The sequence below is a fragment of the Neopelma chrysocephalum genome, unplaced genomic scaffold (assembly GCF_003984885.1).
Source record: "Neopelma chrysocephalum unplaced genomic scaffold, ASM398488v2 Primary Assembly neopelma1_77, whole genome shotgun sequence".
NCBI classification, from domain to species: Eukaryota; Metazoa; Chordata; class Aves; order Passeriformes; family Pipridae; genus Neopelma; species Neopelma chrysocephalum.
Genome location: NW_020897738.1, coordinates 4,118,161 through 4,141,712, shown reverse-complemented (window position 1 = coordinate 4,141,712; position 23,552 = coordinate 4,118,161). Strand labels below are relative to the sequence as shown.

Sequence of the window (23,552 nt, the reverse complement as noted above, 5' to 3'; positions counted from 1 at the left end):
CAAGAATCCTGCTCCGGTGTGGGCTCACCAGTCAAGGCAGTGGGGCTGGGAGGTGAGGATGAGTTATACAAGGATAAAAACCTCTTGCAGAATCGCACCCAAGAGTGTAGACAGTGTGTGAATCCTGCTTACTGGGCTGTCTGGAGGCAACTCTGTGCCTGGCATCTGTAGGAGCTCACATGGTCATTGTCTCTCTGGAGAAGGCTGTGGTGCATGACCCACACTGGCTTGTTTCCTGCTCCCTGCAGAGGAGCGGAGAAGTTGCAGGAAAAGCTCCTCTGGTGACCAAAGGGCTGGAGTAGCTTTTGTCATGGAGAAGGTAACTGCATGTTGTGTCCTAACCCTGGAGGAGAGCTGCCTTCAGAGGGAAACGTTAGATTGGGGCTGCACTGAAGCAGGCGAGTGAGAAATGGCAGCTCGTGCTGGGGGATGCTGTGTGAAGCTGCACCAGAAGCAAGGTCCTTCCCCATGGGTACACCAGGGAGCCCACAGCCACAGGGAAATCAGGAATGCAGATGGGCACCATCCATTAAATGAATCGTTGACCACAAGGATGAGGATGTGCCATCTGGCAGGCTCCAAACACCAGCTCGCCAGAAGCTGGGTGGGCTCTGTGTCTTTCCCAGCCTGCCCTGTCCTTACGGACACCGCCGAGGACAGGGCAGGGAGCTCGCACGTTCTCCCCACCCGGCGTGGTGTGACGTGCCAGCCCAGCAATACTTAAAACTGCCCACAAGAGTCACTGTTGCTTTATCTAAGGAGCCTCCCTTCCTCCTGCCTGGGAGCTGCCTGATTTCTTCACCTCCCCGCGGTTCAGGTCTCCATCCGTGATGCTTTTCTTGGTGCCCCTGAAAACCACGGGCTGAGGAGGAGGAGGATGAAGGAGGGTTGGCACCTCGCACGAGCGACCTTTCCCATGTGCCACTCCACAGGGGTTACATCCGTGCCCGATTCCCAGCAGACAGCCCTCACCTTCCCCGCCTGTGCCGCAGCGCTTGTGCTCGGCTCGGTGATTTGCCCAGGGAGCACAGCGTGTGCTTCGGAGACATGTGGCCCGAATTAACCTCCCTGCAAACGGTTTCTAAGTAACAGCAGTACATGTAGCAAGATAAACTGTGAAGCCTATTTATATTTACCGAGATTGTATTAACCTTTGAAAGGTTGACCTTATGCAAAAACAAAACAAAACAAAAAAAAAGATAAAGTGGCAAAAACATTCAGGGCATGAGGGGGTTTGTTGTTGTTTTAATCCTTTCACTCTTTGATTACCTCAGCCTGGGTGGTGGTAAACATACACCAGCTTTCAAGGCATTCCTGATTTTTGCAGCTGCAGAGCCATTAAGCCTTTGCCTGTATTAGCACTTTCAAGGTCAGCCATGATGCACAACTCAAGGCAACCCATCAGCTGCATTAGAGCTGCTAATTTCCTTCATTTACGCTCCTTTTTTCCGAGAACTTGAGCGGCAGATCCAGCAGCAGCGTGTCAAAGTCCCGCATTGTTCCTGGATGTCACCCAGGCTGACGTGGGGAGAGCAGAGGTCGCTGTAGCTGGGCTGGCCCCAAGGGACAATCCATGACCCCTTGTTGGGAACCATCCCCATGCATGCTTGTCACCCCAGCGATTTCTCTGTGTTAGAGCCTCTGTTGGAATTGGAATAAACAAACAAATAACCAGAATGTGTCTGTTGGGCACAGTGACCCGTCAGAGCTTGTTCGCACAAAGCTGAAGCCCTGGAAGGAAATCTGTCCGACGGGGTCTCTGCGGGGTTTGCTGCCTGCTGTGGCACCACACGGCGCTGGGGCCGGTGATGAAAGCTCTCTGTGTGCAACATGAAGGGATGCAGGAACGTGTGAGGAGCTGGGGCTGACAAACAGGTGTTGGATGCTGCTGGATGGACCTTACCTGTGTGTCCGGAGATGGATGCTCTGGAGCATTCGGCACAGCATTATCCCACTCCTTGTTTCTCATGCCTCCCTCCCTGCACAGGTGGGCAGATGTCACTGCAACTCTGTGCCTCAGTTTCCCTCACCGTTAAAGGCAGGTGAATGCTGTTTGCACCAAGATGAGCAGTGAGGTGTAGCTCAGCCAGTCACCTGCGACCCCCTTTGAGGCTCCTCCATGGATGCCCCACATAGGCAGAAACAAAAGGTGGTGCTGTTGTGTGATCCAGAGGGGAAAAGCCTTTGGCAGCAGCAGTAGTTATAAACATGTCTAACAAGGTGGCCTTTGGGCTTCATAGTGCAGCCCACAACAGCAGTGGGTCTCTCATAAAAATATGTCAAACAAGAGCAAAGGCAGAAAGTGCCCCGTGCATGGGTTTATTTGGTTTTTCCTCCCCCAGTGATCAATGCCACTTTGATTCCTGAAACAGAAGCAAAGGATGTAGCTTGCTACTCAAGCCCTCAGTCAGAAAACCGTTTGTGGATCCACGTGTCAGGTCTGCAGGAGCCTCCAGCTCCGTCACTTGGCTGTGCCTTCTGCTGATGTGGGTGCTGCCTGGAATCGGGAGTGCACAGGGATTCGGTGTGGCTCTAGCTGGGGACATGGGAGCTTGTTCCCTGCTGGTAGCTGGTGTTTTCCATTGATATGAGCATTGCTTGCTAGCACTGCCTTGGAAATCAAAGTCTGTTTTTGCATCAAAGGGTTGAAGGCAGAGGCAAAGGGAATGAAGACGTGGTGCAGCTCAGGCAGTGATCAGGGACTCTGTGTTCGTCCCTTACCTGAAGAATCAAGCCTGATGAGTTTCTTCCTTGATAAACTAAAAAGAGGCCACAAAGCTGAATGTGACAGTGCTGTGCTGGAGAAAGGGTTATCCCTGTCCTAAATCCTGCTGCCTTTCCTCTAGCAGCTGTGCTTGATTTCTGAGGTGGTCCTGGTTGAAGGCCCCCTCACCCAAGGCTGCTCACGTGCCTGTGGGATGGATCCCCCAGCATGCTGCCAGCACAGAGGTGCAGCCTCAGCAGTGGGCTGGAGGGACCTGTGTTTCCCAGGACAGCGCTTGCTGTGGGATCATTGTCATTCTTGTGTGTGCCAGTGCATGGTTCAGTGGTGTAACCAGAAGAGAGTTAAAAAAGGGAAAAATGTGGATGCTTTCTGCGATGTTCTCCATCCCTAAATTTAGCCAGGACTGCCCCCACTTCCTCTCTCAGTGAGCTGAACCCTCTGCCCCTTCCCAAACAGTCCTGTTTGCTGCTGATTAGGCTGAGGGATTTATAGGGAGAGGAGGGTGGTTTTTCCCTTCCCGCTAGCCAGGCAGGAGGGGAATGAGGAAGCAGCAAGGGTGTCTCTTTAGTCGACTAAATCCCACAGAACATGCCTATGTGAGACTGCTAAGCTCCTGATCAGTAATTACACACTGCAGCTCTGCCTTTAATCGGGATAGAAGACTTAAGGAAACTCCTTTGCCCCTGATCTGTACCTTTTACCTAGAGATTTTATTGCTGTGAATATTAGTAACAGAAACAACCGCAGGAGCTCAGCTCTGGGGCTCGTGCGGGCTCTGGGAGCTCCTGCAGCCTTTCCAGCTCCGTTCACCTCTGGTGCTGTTTCTATTTGAGCACTTATGTCATGCTGCCTTTAGAAAGAAGAAGAAAGCAGGGTGGTGTCTGGGCAGACACTGGAGTTGCGGTGGCTGGTTTCTCCCTTGAGGTCCTAATTCTGCAAGTGGCTGAGCTCTCGTGGCTGGTTGTTTGCAGCTTTGTTGGGCACGGCTCCAAGGAAGCAAGAGGTCAGGAGATAAGTGCTGCAAGCCCTGCTGTGATCCTGCCTCCTTATGCAGAAGGCTTCACCTTGGAGCCCGGGCTGAACAACGCCTTGGGAGCACGTGTGCACCGACAGCCCCATCACTGCTGGCCCCAGACACTGCGGTGCTTGGGGGGGTCACCTCCTGCCATGCAGAGCTTGGCCTGAGCCCCCCCCCTTCTTGGGAACCCACTGGGGTTTTGCAGATCAACGTGTAAAAATAATGAAGAAACAACCTGACCCATTGGTAGATGCAGAGCTGAGTGTCTGCCCATATGCGATGCTGAGCAAACAGGGAAGGTTCACAGAATTGGGAGTTTATTAATTTAGTTCTGAACCTTAGTCCACGTCAACAGATGTGGGCGAGGTTCCCTATGTCGGAGGGTTTGTTTGTCTTTCTCTAAGCTGGTGTGAGTTCCCAGATAACAGCATTTGCTGCTATGAAGTTGATGTAATTCCGAGTTAAGGTGGAAACTGTGTTGCAAACTGCTTTGGGAGGGGGGGAAAGCCAGGCTGTGTATTTTAGCCTCCTCTTTAATCAGATCTCATCTTCTTTTCTCTCTTTACAGAAACCAGGCAATGCGGAAAAAGTTAATTTTGTACTTTAAGAGGAGAAATCATGCGCGCAAACAGTGGGTGAGTGATTCCTTTAGACTGTATTTTATACGTATAAAGCCGTGTAATTTATTACATGAGAAAGAAAAGGATGATTTCCAGCAGAGAGGTGCTGGTGCTCGGTACTTTGCCTGTTGCATTGCTGTGGAATCTCTTCTGCTTAAAATAACATGGATGTGAAGTAGAGGTCCCTGATCCTGCTGCAGGCAGTGCCTCCCTCCGCAAGTGCCCCCCGCAGAGCAAACATGTGGGGTTGGCTTAATCACAGCGGAGCCCATCATTGATCTCAGAAAGCCTATTCACAGCATAAATGTCTATTTTGTGAGTAATTGAACCCTAAGAGAGGTGTGAAACAAGCTGACTCTGCTTCCGATAAATGGTCTGGAGGCTGCTCTGGCTCCTTCCAGCTGACCACAGAGCAATGTTCTAGGAATTTGTGGTTTAAAACAAAATCCAAGCTCTGCGCCAGTTTGTCTCTAGGTAGCTTTGCCCTCGAAAGAGTTTCGGTGTCCTTTAAGGACATGGGTCTTGGTTAGGTAAGGGGCAAGGTGGGAGTGATTATGGGGCTTCAAAGGCATTTGTTGCAGGTCCCCAGTAAACAGAGGAGAGGGTTCAAGTGGGTTTCACAGAATTTATACGTTTTTGGTGCTGACAGTTGTGGTCGTTGCTGGCAGGAGTTGGGAAGCAGAATCAGCACAGAAGGGTAAATGCCAGAACAGCCAACAGCCCCCACCAGGAAGGTGGATTTTGTGGTGGCTTTTGGTGATGGGTGATTCAGCTCGTGGTGCAGGGCTTCACATTACACGTGGAAGATGGAAACGCCACCTCCTGACTCGGTGTTTCTGTTCTGGGACAGGCTCAGGTGGTGGTGCTTGTGTTTTGTATTGCCAGTGGTGCAGGTTTTCTCAATGCCTTTGGGGTGGTTTTGGGCAGAAGTACTCCAACTTGGAGGAATTGTTGGAAAAATTCAAAGTAACAAGCCTGGAAAGTGGTTTGAAAGCTCTGGCTTTAAAAGTAGCTTTCAAGACAGGCATTTCTGAGCCAGTAATCGCATTATTTTCTTATTTATGGTGAATAAAGGCATGTTTCTTTTCTTTCCCATGCTTTGCTTTTTCCTCATTTTGTAGCAGTCTTCCAAAAGCCACAGATACTGCACTCCATAGGAATGATTGTGTCCAAATACATGTTCATTTAGACTTTTCCATGATAAAACTTCTTCCAGGTCTCTAGCAAGGGGTTACAGGGCTTATACCCTCAGCAGGATGTGGTGTGGCAGTTGGGTACTACTCAGGGCACCTCTCCTGGCACAGCTGAGGACTTCTCCGTGATGGGAAGCGGATCAATATTCCCTTCCTCCAAACAGGGATTGCAAAGCATCGTGCGGTTTTATTGGAATCAGGAGGGAAGCGCCTGAGAGCTGCTTTCTGGTGGAAACGGCCAGTTACTGTGCTAAACCTAGAGTGAGTTGCTCTGGGTGGATATCAAGGAGCTGGGGGAAAAGCCTTAATTAGGCTGCAAGAGCACAGTTCCTAAAATACGACTCGCAGTAAAGTCGCCTGTCATGCAAAATAGGTGAATTTCTGCCAGCCGGTTTATTCAGTGTCCTTGAAAGGGGATTTTTCAGTTTAGGGAAGCATTTTGCCTATTCTACAAAATAGGCAACATACGGTTGCTGAATTTGCAAAGTGAATACATTTGCTGATTCTGTTTGCAAAATGGGTATGCTTAGCTATTTTTCTGCCTATTTTGTAGCAGACCCTATTTTTAGCAAAGCCCATCTACGTGCCAGCATTTCTTTCTGGCTCTTTTACTTTCTGGGGTATTGTCGCTGCCTGGGGCCGGCTGGAGCAGGGTCAGAGCTCGGTCCCTGTAGGGTCCAGCCCTCACAGCCCCATCCCAGGGGATCTGCAGGGCTTCCTCCTGCCTCCACTGAGGTCAACACAGCAGAAGACTTTTAATTGCCATCGGGGTGATGCTGCAGAGAGGGAATGGTGAAGGGAGTTGTTCTGGGTGTGAGAGGTATATCTCCATCAGCCAAGGGAACAAAACCGTGGGGCTTGCATAGGAATTGGACTGGTTCCTCCTGTCACCTTCACTCTTCTCCTCCCCTCCAAAGAGCTGCTCCGTTCCCTGGAGCTGCGAGAGCGTGGGCTGCGGGAGGGCTCGGGCTTGGCACAGCCCACAAACTGCCTTCAGCTGCTACGGCGGCGTTACTATCCATCCATTTTTAGATACGCATGTCAGGTCCGATTTGGCTCGCTATCACTTACTGGTGTGATTGAGAGGCTGATGGGCTGGCGAGTCCAGCCGGGAAGGGGAGCAGAGGAAGCACCGATGCTAAAAGCCAGCACAGATGGTTGCTCAGGAATGGACTTGCTTGCTTAGGGCTGCTCAGAGGATGCTTCGAGAAGGAATAAATGCTTCTGTTCTGACCGGGAGCTTCTCCTGGTGATGGAGCTGTGAAGATCTGGGGAGTTCACAGTGCTGTAAGGTGCCTGAAATCTTTGCTTTTGAAGGATGCAAGTGATTGCAGGGAGTGAGTGTCCCAGCTGGAGCAAAAAGCGCTGGATGGGGATGCAGCGTCCCAGCCCTGCTGCAGAGGGGTTTGATGTTTGCATGGCAGGAAGGATCTCTCAGCTCTGTGATAGGAAGGGGCATCAAGGAAATGCTCAGATGGTCCATTGCAAAGCTATGCTCAGGAAGGCTGAGCTGTGAGGGGGGAGCTTTGGTGCTGCTGCCCTGCTGCCAAGGTGTGAGCTGCTGGGGATACAGCAGCGTGACGTGGATGCTGCTTTTTCCATCTGCAAATGCCAGTTCCTTAAAACAGGAACTGTGGATAAAGCTTTTGTCGAGTTGTTCCAAGGAGTGGAGGAAAAGGAGGAAGAAGAGCCACCCCACCGGCTGTGAAGCAGCCAGGGCCATGCCAGGTGGCTCTGCGGGACCCAGCACTGGCTCATTCCCACTGGGAATGACAAACCCTTCAAAGCCTCGAGGCTTCTCAGCAGACCAAGCCCTCGTGCTGGGCTCTCCCCCGGCCATGCCACAGGCTGGCACACAGCACCAGGCACCGGCTGCCTCCCAGTGCTGAGGCTTCATAAACTTTGCAGGGTATTTTTAGCCTCTTCCCAAATGCGATGCTCTGAAAGCAGGAGGATGTAGCAGATTTGCTGGCAGGGTGGGAGCTCTCATTTTCAGGGGGCTGATGGCATCGCTTTGGGAGGGGTGAAAGTGCAGCAGCTGTGATTTCTCCGAGCTGCCACGGGCTGTTGGTGTTACCTGTAGCTCCTCACCCACAGCACGAGATTCCCCATGTTGGCTTTTAGGGCATTTTAATTTTTGTTCTCATTCCTCACTTTCATCTTTTGACTGTTTCCTTTAGCTCCTGATGAAACCCAAGCATCTCCTGTGCATCCGTGCAGGGCAGGACAGTCTCTGGCTCCAGGCATGCAAAAGGGAATTGATTTATTTTCAGGGGAAAGTGTTAATCTGGCTCAGCTCCGGGGCTGGAGGTGCTTTGTCCGCCTCACATTATTGTTGATGTACCTCTAAAAGGCCACAAAGATCAAAGACATGCTGCTGTGCTTGAATTAGTGCCAGGTCCAGGATGGCTGGACCAAACCCACATGACGCTGGCTGCCAGTTGCTGTGGGTGCTTGACACCAGCGACAGGCTGTGGAGCTGCTGGTGCTTGGTGTCCACAGTACAACTGACCCAGCTTGGGGGGTAACCCAGCTGCCTCCTGACCTGGAATCAGGTGTTTCCATCAGTTTGGGGGTGTTTTTTACCTCTCTCAAGTTTTCTTGGCGGCCGAGAGCAAGCGGGGCGAGAGCAGAGTGCAGCAGGGAAATCTTGCAGCCTCAGACTTCCTTCCGGTTGTGGGGCAGTGGTGGCAAGAGATGAGTTTATTTCTTTGAAATCCGGACTCCCCACGACTCTGCTGTGGTGCCAGTGCAGTGCCGAGCTGCCCATTCTGGAAACCAGTGTCAGGGTTAGGAGCGACCCGGGGTTTGCCGTTAGAGCGACATCTGCTTTCACTTCCTGATTTGGGGCTTGGAAGGCATTTATCTGTCTCAAAATGAAACCTTAAATCCCCTCTGGTCACCCAGCTGCTCTCACATGAGGCTGGGCACCATCACTGCTGCCAGTGCAGCAGCTGTCAGGGACCAGATGGGCGTCTCCCCGGTATGGACCTCACCTGTCCGTGGGTGTTCTCCTCCAGCAGGAGCGTGTCCGGAAGAGGGAGGAGTGATTCGCGGGATGGAGGGTGGAAGGAGGCTCATTTGTGTTGCAAATCGTATTTCAAAGTTACCAGGCTGGTCCCATAAATACCTGGCAGAAGTGCAGTGCTGGACCTGGTGGGTGACTGGGTGGATGTGCCATGAGGATGTCACCGAGGGGGATATGGTGTGGAAACCCCTTGCAGTGCCACGTTTTGTTGGAGCCTGGGTTTGCTGTCAGTGGGGATGTACTCGTCCTGTTCCTGGGCCGAAAAGGAGGAGCATCAGCTGGAAAAATACTTTTGGTTTCTAGGGTGGTGTAGGAGCTGTGGGGCATCACGCTGTGGCCAGGCTACCACAATGTATGGCCTTGGACAGGAGCTGGGTGCCTGGCTCTTGGTTTTGGGGAGCCAGGGCCATGCCTGGAGCTGCCCCACGGCCCCAGTCCCATCAGCATTGCTGACACAGATCCGTGAGCGCCGGACATGTGTGTGTGTGTGGGAAGGAGTGCCCAGCCGTGGGCACCATGGCAAGCCTCTGCCCGGCATGGTTTGCTGGCAGCTCCAAAATTACTGCCCTTCACACCCTGTTTCCATAGTGGGGACCTGCTCTCCTGCCCACTGTGCCTCCTCCCAAGGCCAGGTTTCAGTCCCTTTTGGCTCAGTGGACTCAGGCAGGCACTGTGCTCTCTCCTGGTTCCCGGAGCAGGGGTCTCTCCCCAGCACAGGGGCTTTGGTTGCTGAATCAAGCACCTAATGCTCCGGAGGATGCTCAGGCAGAAGGTGTGGGGGGTGGGCAAAGTCATGCTGGATGAGAATCATGGTTCCACTAAAGATGTTGAGTCTGGAAGGGAAGAGCCTGAGGGTAACTGATGGCCTGTTTTGAGAATTCACCCTTGGGTTGGTCCCATACCCTGGAGCACATCCATGCCCTAATAAACTGTATTTCTTTAAGCAACATGACTCATTCTCAGCCTGAGCAGCCATCGAGGGCCAGGCCTGGAGGAGCTGCCCTTCCCAGGCACTTCTCTGAGATCCCTCTCTCCCTCTGCCCTTTCAGGAACAGAAGTTTTGCCAGCGCTATGACCAGCTGATGGAGGCCTGGGAAAAAAAAGTGGAGCGCATCGAAAATAACCCCCGGCGCCGTGCCAAAGAGAGCAAAGTGCGGGAATACTATGAGAAGCAATTCCCGGAGATCCGGAAGCAGCGGGAACTGCAAGAGCGCATGCAGAGGTTAGAGGAGAAGCGGTAGGAAGGGGCTGAGCTGGTATCAGACAGCCTTTCTTTTTTCTTTGGGAATGGGTGTGGGATTTGCTTGCGGGAGGAGTGGGCTGGGATGGTTGTCGGTCCCTTTTCTCCCTCTCTAGTCAAAGGCAGAAGCCAGCAGACGAGAAGCCTTGCTGCCTTTTCCCCAGGGTGGCTCAGCACAGAGCCAAAAGAAGGACAAATGTCAGGAATGTGACTGCCTGTCTCACCTCTGCTGCTGGTCTCCCAGCTGGCCATGTTGGAGCCAGGGGCAGCTCCCTCGTGCTGGCCGCCTGGCCAGGACAGCGCTAATTCCTGCCTTGCTGATGGGTCCAAATTCAGTTGTATGAGACTTGCAGATGCATTTGGTCGTTGATGATTTAATACATGCACATGCTTTGATGGGAACATGGGCAGGGAGAAGAAACATCTGCAGAAGCTATTGGAATGGCTGCAAATGATATGAAGGGAGTAAAATGTCACTGAAAGGGATGTCCCCTGTCTCTCCCAGCCCCTGTCCATTTTCCTCTCCTCATTGGAAGTGCAACTGAGGTCACATTGTTTATTGCCAGGAGGAGACACGATTTCATGATCTCCACCCTTTTTGCTGAAAACTCCCTGTCCTTCACATTTCAGCCCTGGGATCTTGCCCGGGGACACTTGATGTGTGCAGAATCCAAACTGACTGCCAGCATCCCATCCTTGTGCCCCATTAACAACTGGATGGGTCCAAACTTCCTAATTGATGGCTTTATTTTATCTTAAACAGAAAGGGAGAAATGGTACTGAGAAATGTTTTAATTTTTTACCTGCTTAATAAGAAAAGTTGTAATTCCTTGGGATGTGTAGCTGATAGTGGAAGTGGGGGGAAGATGTCAAAGGATGGGTTTGATTTAAAATTTCCTGGAGCATTTTCAAACCGGATGTGGTGGCACAGTGCTAATGGCTCGGTACTAACATTGACACCTTTGTGCCATTGCTGTGGTGGGATGAACAGGAGAAAATACAGGGGAGAGTGTGGTTGGGTGTGAAATGTGCTTATGTTCTAGCAATCCAGGAAGCTGGCACAGGTAAGGAAGGTGGTTTGAGTCTCTCGACTGTGAGCCCTAAACGCGGGCGCTGTTCCCACAGTGTGGGATGGGGTGGCCTGGGTGGAGTGTTGGGATATGGCTATTATGGAGGTCAAAGTTGTCTTGAATGTGGTTTGCTGCTTATGAAATGGAGCATCAGTGCCTGAGTGTGTCACTGCCCTTTCCCAGCAGGGTAGGACAGAGGGGCAGTGGTGGGCTCTCCATGTCAGCCGCACGCAGCGAGCACGAGGTGTCAGAAATCATCGACGGGCTCTCAGAACAAGAGGTGAGACCGGGTTATCTTTCCTTGTCCTCTTCACCCCTGTGTCTTCTCCAAGGAAACCTAGAGAGTACTGCCAGGTCCCATGGTGAAATTCAATGCCAAATCTAGGCCACATCAAGGTTGGGGAGGTTGCCATGATGCCTAACACACTTTCTGGACAGGATCCAAAGTTAGGTGTTCATTTAATATCCAGCAGCATCTTTCCAACCACGTGAGAGATGTAATGGAGCTGTGCAATGTTCTGCAGGAGCAAAACATGGAGCTGGTGGCCAGTGGGTCGGGTTTGTCAGCATTCGGCTGTCTCAGGGAAATCCCAGTGAGCTGCTTGTCCTGGGTAGCACCCCACAAACACCTCCTGGCTGTGGTTTATACTGGAAGCGGAGCTGGGAAGGGAAGGGAGCCGGCGCCCAGACTGCCGGGTGGAGGGGTTTTTCTGTTTCATTTTGTTTTGAATGGGCTGTGTGGCTTGACACAGGGGAATCCTATGGAATGAATGGTTTGTACGTGAGCCAGTTGGCCCACATCTTCTGGGAGTGCTCCATTCATCTTGAAACATCCCCGTGACCTCGGCTTCGTTTGGATCTGGTTTCACAAGGGTTCCACTCTCTTGGCACAGAGGCGAGCTGCAGTGAATAGATCATGTTTGGGAGGGGAGAGCAGCCATAGCTTGGATGTTTCTGCCTGCACACGATGGCTTGATCCCTGTCCGGGATCCCAGGCAGTTTGCTCTTAGCCAGTTAAGGCGACAACCTGGAGGACATGGATCTTGGAAGCAGAGGGAAATTTCACAGCTCTGCAGAGGTTTGTGGCCAAGGGGAACGTTAGCTCATCGCCTCCAACCTACTGCAGTGTGCTACTGAACTCCACCCCGATAGCCACCTGCTGAGCCCCAAATCACAGCTTCACTTGTCTCAGAGGAGACTTTAGGAGCTTCCAGCTCTTTCACAGGGTTGGAAGGAGCAGGGAGGTGAGAACTGGGGAGCATTGCTGGCAGCAGGGCCAGCTCTCTATCCCAGCACGTTGCTGGAGAGGAGAGTGGTCTGGCTGCTGGCTGATGGGGTGTATTGGCAGTGCTCAGCACCCCAGGACCCTGCCAGGCGAGGGGAGAGGCTCTGTGCCCTCAGCTGCAGGCAGTGCTCCTGCCAGCTGCCTCTCTGCTCTGCACAGGGGCTTCTCCTGTTGCCGTGGACAGCCTGTGGTTATCCGGATCAATGCTCTGGCTGCGAGCTGTCTCTGACCTCCCACCATGAGGTGACACCCCCAGGCATCTGGAGCAGCCGGTTGCTAAACAGGAGGTGTCCTAGGGAGGATGAGGAAGGTGATCAAATGTGTTGAAATGTCCATGTCTGTGTAGTGAGCTGCACTTTAGGAAGAGGAGGTGGGGTCTGATCAGGTGCAGTGGGGAAGCAGAGCGGTACCAGGCAGGCAGGGGTTGGCAGCTTGTTGGAAGGATCAGACATTATTGTTCTCCCAGGAACAAGCATCTGCCTGTAGAGTAAAACAAACAGCACTGGAGACCTGGCCTTCCTGGGTCAAGGGTGGAAGTTTGTTTAAGCAATGGCATTTCAAGTTGACAGGGAGGACTCAGGGTGATGGTGCAAATGAAAGAGGATGACCAGAACATCTCTTCATCCCTGCAGGGTGAACCTGTGCCAGGGAACCACCAGCTCTCAGCTGAAGGGACAGTCCCTGCATTCAGGCAGAGGATGGCACAAATGAGACGTCACAATGACCTGTCTAATTGCAAATACTTAAGGAAACCAGTGTGCCCAGTCTGTCCTGTCCTGGTGTGCAGCTGGGGCTCTGGATGAACTTTGTGTTCCATAGGATGGAGTAAAGGCATCAGGTTATGTCCCAGGGTGTTGCAGTAAGAGGAAAAAAAAAGGAATGACAGCCCCGTTATAGTGACATTTGAAACCTCCTGGAGCAATTCAGATTTCCTGTGGAAGGGAAAAATGATGTCTCCCTCTGCCCACCCTTTCAGGAAGCTTTGCAGAGCTGGCCCACTTCCTTTGCAGTTTGGGTGGGGGGATGAACCTCCACGTGGCCATAGGTTTGATGGCTGGGAAAGGGTCTGCATTCCCTGTGCCACCACTTGACTTATCTCTCATCATGGTCAGGAGCTGTTTTGCTTAAATCAGACATTTCCACACGGAATCTTAAAGCCTTTTATTCCAAAATGAAAGAATAATTGTTTCCTGGCTGACAGTGATTGCCTCTTTCAGTGTTTAATTTACAGTTACTCTAGCAATAAAGCTGTCTAGTGCTTGCTTTTGAATTCTCCTGTTCCTCCTCCTGTCCTTTTCCTCTTGAACATCTGTCCCCTGCAGTCCCTGCGGGCCCATGGTGCTGACCAACTGTTCTCTCTGCTTTCCCCAAAGAACCTGGAGAAGCAGATGCGCCAGCTCGCTGTCATCCCGCCCATGCTCTACGATGCTGACCAGCAGCGCATTAAATTCATCAACATGAACGGCCTCATGGATGACCCCATGAAGGTCTACAAGGACCGGCAGGTGATGAACATGTGGAGTGAACAGGAGAAGGAGACCTTCCGGGAAAAGTGAGTGCAGCCCACACACCTCTCTCAGTGCAGCCTTTAGGGAACGTGGACAGGATCCGTGCAGGGCTTTGGCTGGGCCCCCAGCACGCTAAGGCATGAATTTCCCAGGGGCTTATCTTGCACCCAGGGACACAGCTACAGTCCCTATGTTACATTGAACCTGAGCACAGGGTGATGGACCTGCACAGAAACCTCAGGCTGTATGGTTGGGGTGTTCGTGCCCCTGTGCTGAGCTGTGGGCAGCTGCTGCTTGCGACAGGGTGAGAATGGGAAGTTTTTCTGCTTTTGCATTCCCTGTTGTATCAGCCAGTTCAAGGATAACACCAATGAAACCAAACACTCCATACACATTACCTTTCTGTATTTACATGCTGTCCCTTGGGCACTGTGTGTCCAGGGGAATTCTCATGGCTGTCAATGTTCAACCCCCCTATGTGGACCCCCTCAGGCTGCAGCTTCCAGCTGGTGCCCGTCCCTCAGCGCTCCGTCCTGCTGTCTGCAGGATTTGCCACCGGCTGCTGTTTCCATGGATGCATTCCCACATCAGACACGTGCAGACACTGGCTGTGGTGTTTTCTACTGTTTGCAAGCAGTGCTTGGGAACAGCTTTGCTCTAGCAGCTGAGATCAGTTGGGTGATGACTGTTCCCTTCCCTGGGTACCACTGTGCTGTCAGCCAAGATGGGGGTCCCCAGCTCAGTCTCACATCCAGACTCCCCTGTATCTCATAGCCCTATGCCAGGCGTGTTTGCATGGAGGACTGGAGCAGCCTTTGTGCCCCCAGTGTGCTGTGTTTGTCTGTAAAAACAGAGCTGGAGTTCAGCTTCCGGCAGGATGAGCTCAGTTGCGGCTCCCTGCTGTGGACATGAGGGACATGGAGGTATGTGGGTGTGCCAGGGCCACCTTGTTCCTTGCAGCAGCACCACTTAGTCTGGCCTCCAGACTGTCGTGGGATGGCTCCGTGGATTACCAGCAGGCCCACAGCCAGCCAAGCTGGAAGCTTCTCTGTGTCCAGGATCCCTCCTCCTGTCCCTGCTTGTGACAACTCCCGTTTGCAGCTGAAATAATTAATTGCCAAGACGGACCGAAAAAGAACAAAACAAGCAAACCAGCTCCAAGCCTTTGCTAGAGGAGAATCCTCGTTGGTAATTAGCCTTAAAATGTGCCACTCCAAACAGCAAGGCTTGCCACAAATGACGCAAAGGCTAATTACTTGGTCTTTAATGGCAGGGCCGTGCCTGGCTAATGGGGCTGGAAGAATCCACACCCAGTGTGTGCATCCTGCTGTGCACGGTGGTTTCTGTGTCATCACTGTGGGTGATATAGAGCTTGAGGCATAAATACAGCAGGGTTTCAGGGCTCTCACAATGCTCATTTTGAGCAATTGGTACTCAGGAGCTGTAAGGAGGGTGCAGGGAGTCCTGCCCTGGCTCTCCCCCACCCTGGCGTGCAGGTAGCTGAGCTGCCTGCTGTGCTGCTGCTTCTAACCTGGGTTTTTAAGGTGAACCAGAGTTGTGTCATCCATGATTGTGACCCAGAGCTGGCCTCCTCCTGAGACCAGGAAAACCTGGAGCAACCTTTTGTTCAGCCCTGTTGGTGGGGGCTCTTGGAGTAAACAGCCAGGCACTGCAAGGCTGACAAATGCCAGGTCTGAACTATTTTAGCTGTCAGAACATAACCACGAGGAAGAGTCTGATTTGATTTGCTTCTGGGCAGAATTTCAGGTCTCTGTTGAAAGTCCATTGCTGGCCTACTCCAGGGAAGCTGTGGCTTGCTGGTGAAGAGCAGGGTGCTTCTCAGGCATTGAAGCCCTGTCGTGCTGCACACTGTGACAATGGAGCATCCATCTCTCATCATGGGGGCATATCCTGCCCCGTGAAAGAGAGTGGATTGTCACCTGCATTGCCCCTGACAGGGCTCCATGCCCTGATCCCAGGTTGTCTGAGCAGTCTGGCTGCTTTGCTTTTTTCCTTTTTTTTTTTTTCCCCTAGCATTTCTGGTTTCTTTTTTTCTCTGGTGACCACTTATGGTGACAGTGTTCTCATTGCAGTGCCACCCAAAACATATGGGGTCCTGCATAAGAAGGGCATCAGCATGTGGGTGACAGCACCCGCATCCTGCTGCCATGGCTGGAGTTGGTCAGGCCCTCACTGAGTTCAGTTTAGTGCCTTAACTCTGAGTTTGGCACTGGGACAGAGCAGCAAAGGTAGGAGAGAGCTCAGCCAGCTGCCCCAGGGGAGTCACTGGCAGGGCTGGAGACACCAAGGTGCTGGCCACATCCCGCCCATGTTACACCCACACCACAGCTCTCCCACCTTTTGCCTCCAGTCCACTTCCCCAGGGCACAGAGCCGTCAGCTCCTGGGAGCTTGCAGAGGTGCATGAGCTGAACGTGGCCGCTTGGCTCCCAGGGGCAAAGCCTGTGCTGGTGGCCTCTCCTCTGGGGCCAGTGCTGTGCTCCAGCCCTGGCACAAAGTCACTGCTCACCAGGCTCACCGTGCTTTGGTGATGCACCAGTTAACTGTGCTGCCAGCGGGACCACCTCGTGCCAAGGGCTTGCTGACCTGATTTGTTGGAAGAGCCATCTCTCTGCCTGGGGTCAGCTTCCCCTGAGCAGGCAGTGTTGGCTCCTGGGCTGCCAGAGCCACAGATGAGCCTGCTGACAGCTCCTCTACTTGCTGGGCACGAGGCAGTGTTCCTTGGAGCCACTGTGCCACGGGGGATCTCTTGAGCTACTCAGCAATGTGGCAGCTCTGTGCTTCCTCCTGGGGTTTGGGTTTCCCTTCCTGCCCTTTGCAGCTGCTCCCAACAGCCCAGCGGGGCTTGGGGTCCTGCTCAGTGGCAGGGCCACACACAGACATGATGTGGGGTGTGATGGCAATTCTTCTCCCTTTCCTTGCCAAATCCTGAGACCTTGGCCAAGTGTGCTGCTGCCCTCTGTGCTTGTCCTGCTGTTGGTGTGGGCTCGGGTGTCCATGGGATCGAGCAGGGTGATGAGCAGCTGTCAGGCACTTCTGGCCCCTCTTCCCATGATGAACATTCGCACATCGAAGCTCCCAACCAGCCCAGGTCCACTGGGCTAAATTTAAAGTTCCTGTCTTTCTGGGAAGCTGAGCAGCAGACAAATATTTTCTCAAACCCCGAAGTCCCTCAGGGATCTGTCCTTGCTGCTCCGGGCACGCAGGGCACGGCAGCCCAGCTGTGAGGGGGTTGGAACCAGCACCCAGACTAACCCTCTCCCTCTCACTCCACAGGTTCATGCAGCATCCGAAGAACTTCGGCCTGATCGCATCCTTTCTGGACAGGAAGGTAAGCCTCCCTGCCTGGCTTTAACCTGAATCATGCTGTCTCTCCCCCATCACTTGGCTCATGGTGCTGGAGCTGCCAGCAGTTGCTGGGCACCTGTGGGCGGTGGTGGCTCCGAGCCCCGGGCACGGTCCAGACGCCTCCCGGCTTCCTGCAGGGACGAGGGACTGAGTCAGCTGCGGAGAGACAGGGAGCTCGGAGCCGAGAGGTGTGAACGCAGCCAGCCTGGCGCGTGGGTGTCTCAGCCCACCCCGTGATCTGCCTGAGGAGCTGCTTTCCAGCATCTCCCGGAGGCATTTTGCACCAGCCAGGCTGTCACACAGGGGGTGGGCGCTCGGCTGCCCAGCACGAAGTGAAGGGGTCTCTTTGCTCAGGGAGAAGATCATGAGGGTGGGCTGAGTCCCATTTCATCCAACAGTTCGGGTGGGTGTCCTATAAGCACATACACCTCCCCTTGGTGTTTAGGAAGAGTTTGCTCACAGGACCTTTCCCAAGCCTCTGTGTTGTGCTGCTTGGAATTTTCTTTTACTGTTATTTGGGCTGATGAAGAAAGGTTTGAGAAAGAGATCTGGTGAAGAGCGAGTCTCTGGTCCCGTTCTAAGCAAGACCAGGTACCTTCTGTGGGACAGGCCATATGGGCAAATCCTAGACAGACCCAGCCTAGAAAGAGAGCGATATCCATCACCCAGATGCTCTCCTGAGCAGGAAACATTTGAGAGCTGCTGCTTTTCTGGTCCCTGTAGTTAGTTGCATCCTCTGCCCTTCTCATGCAGGGTGTCATCCATGAAGTGTCCCCTCACTCTGGGGGAACCCCTCTGCCCTTTAGAGGGTGGCCTTCAGAGGTCCTTTCTACCTTAAATTATTCTCTGCTTCTGCATGACTCAGGCTGGGGAAATAATTTATAAGGCCTTGACCTTCCTGTCCAAAGTAACAAGGAAGCAAAGGCCAGCAGCCACCTCGTGCTGCTGCTGCTGCTGTAAGATTCCGGGCTCTTCAGCCTTTCCCATTTGGTAAAGCCGAAAGCGGTGGGACTTGGATGATGTTCACAATCCAGTCTGTGTTCCAAGCTGTAAAATGTCTTCTAATTTTATTTGTACTCGTTTGTAAATCAGGCTGTAATTATGATACAGAACACATCCATTATCCTGTTGGAGAGAGATGCAAAGTATGGCTCAATGTAATGAATTAATAGATTTTTAAATTGCATTATAAAAAAATAGTGATCTTAGCCCTTGGAACAGATGACTGTAAGTTTTTGTGTTCGCGTGTGTGTGTATAATCAGAGCTAGTTTAGAAGGAGATCCAATTAACACTTTAAAAGTTGCAATCTGTTTTTGCAAATGGTTCCACTCCTTGCAGAGGGATGGGGCGAGCACAGCCCCCGGGCACCCCCGGGCGCACGCAGCTGCCCCCGGCTCCTGAGCACCTGTGGTGTGATGGGTCCGTGGGATTATTCCTGTTCATGCAGCCACTGATCCTGTATGTGAAGGTGTAGCCCAAGACCAGTATTCAGGTGTCCACCCGGTTCAGCAAAGGAGTTTTCCCAGCATGCTGGCACGCTCTGTGCTGTTCAGGAGCAGGATATGTCCTGGCCATGGTTCCTTGTTTTCCTAACACGTCCAATCTGTGATGGTGCTTGTGGAGCCAGCCATTGGAGCTGGAGTTGAGATGGCAGCTCCTAAACGCTGGGATCTCAATCTGTCCACGAGAAAGTCGTGGGCGCTCGAGCCAGCGAGCTTAATGGGTGGAAGTAACACCAGCTGACAGTCGCGTGGCAGGTTGTGCCTCGTGTAACCTCAACAGAGGGTGACAGGCAGCTCCTTCTTCTGCCTCTGGTTGCCACGGTCATCTGGGGTCAGCCCTTCCCCTGCTTTGTTTCCAACACGGGGTGCTCTCTGCTCAGCACCCCCTCTCTGTCTCTTCACACCTGCAGGACCACCCTGGTCTGTCCCTTGGAAGAGCTCAGCCTTTTTACTGGGACACAGTGCATGGCCCCACTCTTCCAGCTCTGGAGGCCTTTGGGAGGGAGGTGAAAGGAAGCTGTTGGGCTGAAGGTCTTCAGGATCAGCAGGAGACCCGGTGATGGCCGGGTCTGAATGCTGCTCCTGGAAGTCTGTGCCCCGACAGCGCAAGAGAACAGGACCTTCTGTTCCCTGACTTGCCCATGTCATTGCAGACGGTGGCTGACTGTGTCCTCTATTATTACCTGACCAAGAAGAATGAGAATTACAAGAACCTTGTAAGGAGGAATTACCGGCGGCGCGGGAAGAGCCAGGTAAGAGCTGGAGGAGCGCGTGGAAGCATCGTCGCTTGGCCTGAGCAAGGAGCTGTAGTGCTTTCTGTGAGCCCCCAGACGCTGCTTTTTCCCTCTCCCCACGTGGGGATCTTGCTTGCAGGCTGTGATGGGGCTGTGGTTGTGCTCTTGTAGCTTTTCAGAACATGCTTTTTTCTGGCAGTTGATGTTTGTCCATCCCTATGCCAAGGTCACGGTATCTTTAAAAAAGCAAACAAACCCAAGATGCTTAAAAAAGGGGATGGAGTGAATGCAGAAAACCTGGCTGCGTGTCAGGAGCACAGGGTTGGCCATGCAGCCTGGGCTCTGTGCAAGAACCAAGTGGGGCTCTCTCCTCTCTGGAGACAGCAGCTGTGGTGCCAATGACAGGGCTCCTGGGAGCTGGGTGAGGGGGTGCTCCTGCTTTGCAGAGCCTGCCCAAGGCTCTTCCTATAGGCAAAGGTGTGGGAGGAGAACGACTTGGGTGGCAGTGACTTTTGGTGACGCCTGAGCAGAGGCATATAAATCCATCTGGAGTGTGTGTGGTGTCCGAGATCCCTGTGGAGGTGTCCGAGATGCCTGTGGGGCTGGCTGATTTGGCACTGAAGCTAGAGGAGACCCTCAAGCCTTTGGTTAAGGGCAGAGCAGATACCAGGGCGCCACGAGGTGCCTGGGGGTAGGGGACTGAGTCAACCCTTGCCGTTACCATGGCCAAGATACAAATCTAGACGTGACCTTGACAGTGTTGCTGCTGATCCCACAGTAGCCAGGTACCCAGATAAGTGCTAACCTTTTGGGCAGGTGCCTTATCCCCGCAAATGCTTTCAGCCAGAGGCAGGTCCTGCTGGTGGATCCCCACATCCATGAAGTGAGTGATTATTCACGTAATGAGGAGAGTGAGGTGGCCACAAAGGGACTGTCTCCCCAGATAATGTGGAATAAGGATGGAAAAACTGGCCTGGTCCGTGCCACCACTGACATCAGCAGCTCCTCACGCTGCATGGCCATAAAAAGCAGCACTTGGGCCTAGATCCTGATTGGGAAGCAGATAGGTAGCCTCACTCCAATTTGATTTCTGCAGCATTAAGGCATCAGAATAGCTAGCACATGACGAATGTCATGGACGGGGCCCAATTTTCCCTTCTTTTTTTCAGAGACATTAGGGATGGATAAAGCCCTATTAGATTATCCAGTCCCTCTCCCAGCAAACACAGGGTGGTTCCCTCCAGTACATTTTTATAGTGTTTACCATGGTCTGTTTTGTTAGATCACAGCAACTAGAACATGAGGCCACATTTGTTTCTAGTTAGCGGTGGAGACATTTAGCACAGCTCATTCTGGTTTCAATGTTAAATTGAGCAAGTGTGGAGAGTGAGAGGCTTTTCTCTGCATCAGCCTACCTACCCCTGAGGCCAAAGGCTTGCCCATCCTGCACCCAGCAGGGACTATTTGTGTTTTGAGTTTTAAAATTATCCAAAGCATCGCTAGCTGCAGATTTCCCATGACGCTTTCCCTCACTTATGAGCCTGGTCCAGCCTGGGCAGTGGAGATTTGTGCTGCCCTTTGGAACCTCGTTCAGTGCCAGCCTTTGGAAGCAGGGACTTGCTTCATCGACCGTAGGAAAAGGCAGGACTGTTTTTGCAAGTAGGAATTGCACCGAAGGGAGCGACTGCACCTCCCCTGGAGCAGATCTCAGCCAGATTATTGATTTTGAAAGGGGAGTCCCCTTGAATTTTGGGGGGGGAGTGACGCAGTGCATATTCCCCATTACTGTTGGTTGCTCAGGTGGAAGGTGGGATATTCAGACAAGCTTTAAGAGCCACGGGCTGGCTGCATGATTCGCAGTAGGAGAGAGGTGCTAAGCAGCAGTTGCTGTATATAATCCAGCTGGGAGCAGCTCTTCCCCAGAGTTCTTGGTGGGTTTTGAGATGCACACTTTGTGCTGTGCTACCTCCAGTATTTGCATCCATTTCCTGCAAGGCTGCATGAGAGGAGCACTAGAAGAGCCTGTGTGCAGGCTTGGGAAGGGCACACTGCTGCACAGGCTGCGGGGGCAGCACAGCTGGGTCTGTGCTGCAGGGGGAGGCTGTGCTAGGGTGGGATTTCGTGGTAATGAAGGGAGGAATGTGTTGTTAAAAGTCCTGTCAGAAGCTGGTGGGAGCAGTGAAGCATCTTCATTGCACCCCTTCACAATCTCCCTTGAGCACTGTTCCCTTGGGAACTGCTTTCCCAGGCCAGGCTGGGTTGGCGCGCAGCCAACCAGCACAGGAGAGGTTAGATACTGGCAAGCCTGGAGGGCTGGGATGGAGGGATGCTCCTGGTGGGATTTTGCTTAGTGAGTCTTTTCAGAAGCAGCTGAAATTCTGCCTGTGTTGCAGAAGTTGTGCTCATTTGGGAGCAACCCATCCTGAAGGCTCAGCTGGCACATTGGCTGCCCATCCTCCTGCTTGTTCCCAGGGGTCCTGGATTGTTTATAACCCTGTGCAGGTCCCTCATCCTGTCTTCCATGTGGCCTGGTGAGGAGTGGGGACTGTGGCTGAGGAGCCTGCAGCTTTGGGCTGACCCAGCACCTGTAGCTCTGCCATTACTTGCCCAGTCTTAGGCACCAGAGATGGTGACAGGATGAAGGACAGGAGGGACGGAGGGACAGCACAGGGATGGGCAATGTGCAGGGAGGAGGCAGAGCCCTAGGCAGTCTTCCTGCTGCACTGGGACACATGGCACTGTGTTCCCAGCACGGCCTGTGCTCTGAGCATGGATTTCCCTGCTGGTAAGGGTTCCAGCAGTTAAACACCAAAAGCTGAGATTTAATTAATTTAGAGCAGGGGAGGAGAGGTTGGCTTTTGTATCAGATGAGAGGAGCGGATGAGGTTTGATACAAAGAGCATTTCAAGTGGCCCTATGCTGGTTTCTTCCTCCTTTTCTCATGGAGAGGTTGGTGGTCTTATTTGCTCTTGGAGGCTGTGGGGAGCTTGAGAGCTAAGGGGAGATAATTACACATAGAAATAAAGCTACTCTGCTGTCAGGACTATCTTTGTGGCCTGCTTATTAAAAGTCCATTAAAAAATAAGATTCCCACTGCTCCCTGGCTGATGGTCCCCTGGCAAGGGATATTCCTCATAAAGCTGCTACTTATTGTTAAAAATCTCCTGCCAAGAGCGGGGGCTTCACATGATTGCAGTTCCAGTTTGTCAGAAAAGGGAGCCACCCGCTCCAAGGCAGGGCTCGTGCTCCCGGCAGGCTGCCTTCCCCAGACTGAAGAGTGGAAGGTATCCACATCCAGTGGGTCACGATGCATAATATTAAGGCTCCTGAGATTAAGATATTTCTAAAATAATCCCCTGTCTTTGTGTATGGAAAAGGCAATTTAACCCTGCAAAGGGGGGAATTGATGGGAAGAGAAATAGCTTCCTTGTTGTCATTTCTCATTGGAAAGAAAGAAAAGAATTTGTGCCATGGTAAAAGAGTCTGATCCAATTGTCAGTGTGCAGTAATAAGCATAAATTTGCATGAACTTGTAATGAAAGGCTCTTGTGCGGATGTGTCACCTCAGGGTCTGTGGCAGTCGGTCTTCAGGATATTTTCAGAATGACTCTCTGTGAACCCCCCAAATTCTATAGCAGGGGCACCAAAATTGAAGCACCATGTGCTTTGCCCTTTGGGAAGCTGTCTTGCCAGGCTGTGGGAGCACAAGCATTGGGCTGAAACTGGGCTGGATGGAAGGTGACCCTACTTCAACATAATTATTCCGCTTGGAGCCTGAGGTTTTTATTCCAGAGTTAATTTGCTTTGATTTTGGAGTAGCGTTGCCCATGTGGTAGTGGAGTGGCCACAGCATGCCAGATATGCTTCCTACGGTGGTGCTGGTGAATTCCTGGGGGGAAAAACCATGGGGCTCCCACGCAATGCCGGGATGGGCAGGTGAGGGGCCATCCCGCCAGGCACAGCCGTCGATGCTCTCTGCAGTGTCGGGTCGGTCACAGCGGCGATGGGCGGCTGGAGGAGCCGCCTGCCCGCCCTGGGGATGACTCAGAGGGAGATGAAGTCATGGTGGACAGACACGGCCCGCCGGACGTGCCGTCATGCCGGTCCCCCTCGGCGCTGCTGTCAGACGGTGCTCACGTATTCCCTGGCGAAAGGGCCCTGTGTGTTAGCCTTGAAGCTTTCGAGGACTTGCTCCGTGGCACCCGGGGGACTGGAGCCGCCCAGACCCCCCTTCCTCCGCCGAGAGCGGTGCCAGAGCTG

The 23,552-nt window shown here is 52.7% G+C and overlaps 1 protein-coding gene across 2 annotated transcripts in view; it reads left to right on the top strand.

Moving 5' to 3' along the window:
* Window positions 1-23,552, top strand: part of NCOR2 (nuclear receptor corepressor 2) — a 140,513-nt gene that overhangs the window by 49,386 nt on the left and 67,575 nt on the right. Inside the window, exons 6-11 of one of the 2 annotated variants that reach the window (XM_027689672.1) lie at window positions 4,312-4,378; window positions 9,634-9,806; window positions 11,081-11,174; window positions 13,553-13,731; window positions 16,984-17,038; window positions 19,212-19,310. In XM_027689672.1, the coding sequence (XP_027545473.1) occupies window positions 4,312-4,378; window positions 9,634-9,806; window positions 11,081-11,174; window positions 13,553-13,731; window positions 16,984-17,038; window positions 19,212-19,310 (667 nt within the window). The other variant, XM_027689673.1, reaches the window with a different exon arrangement.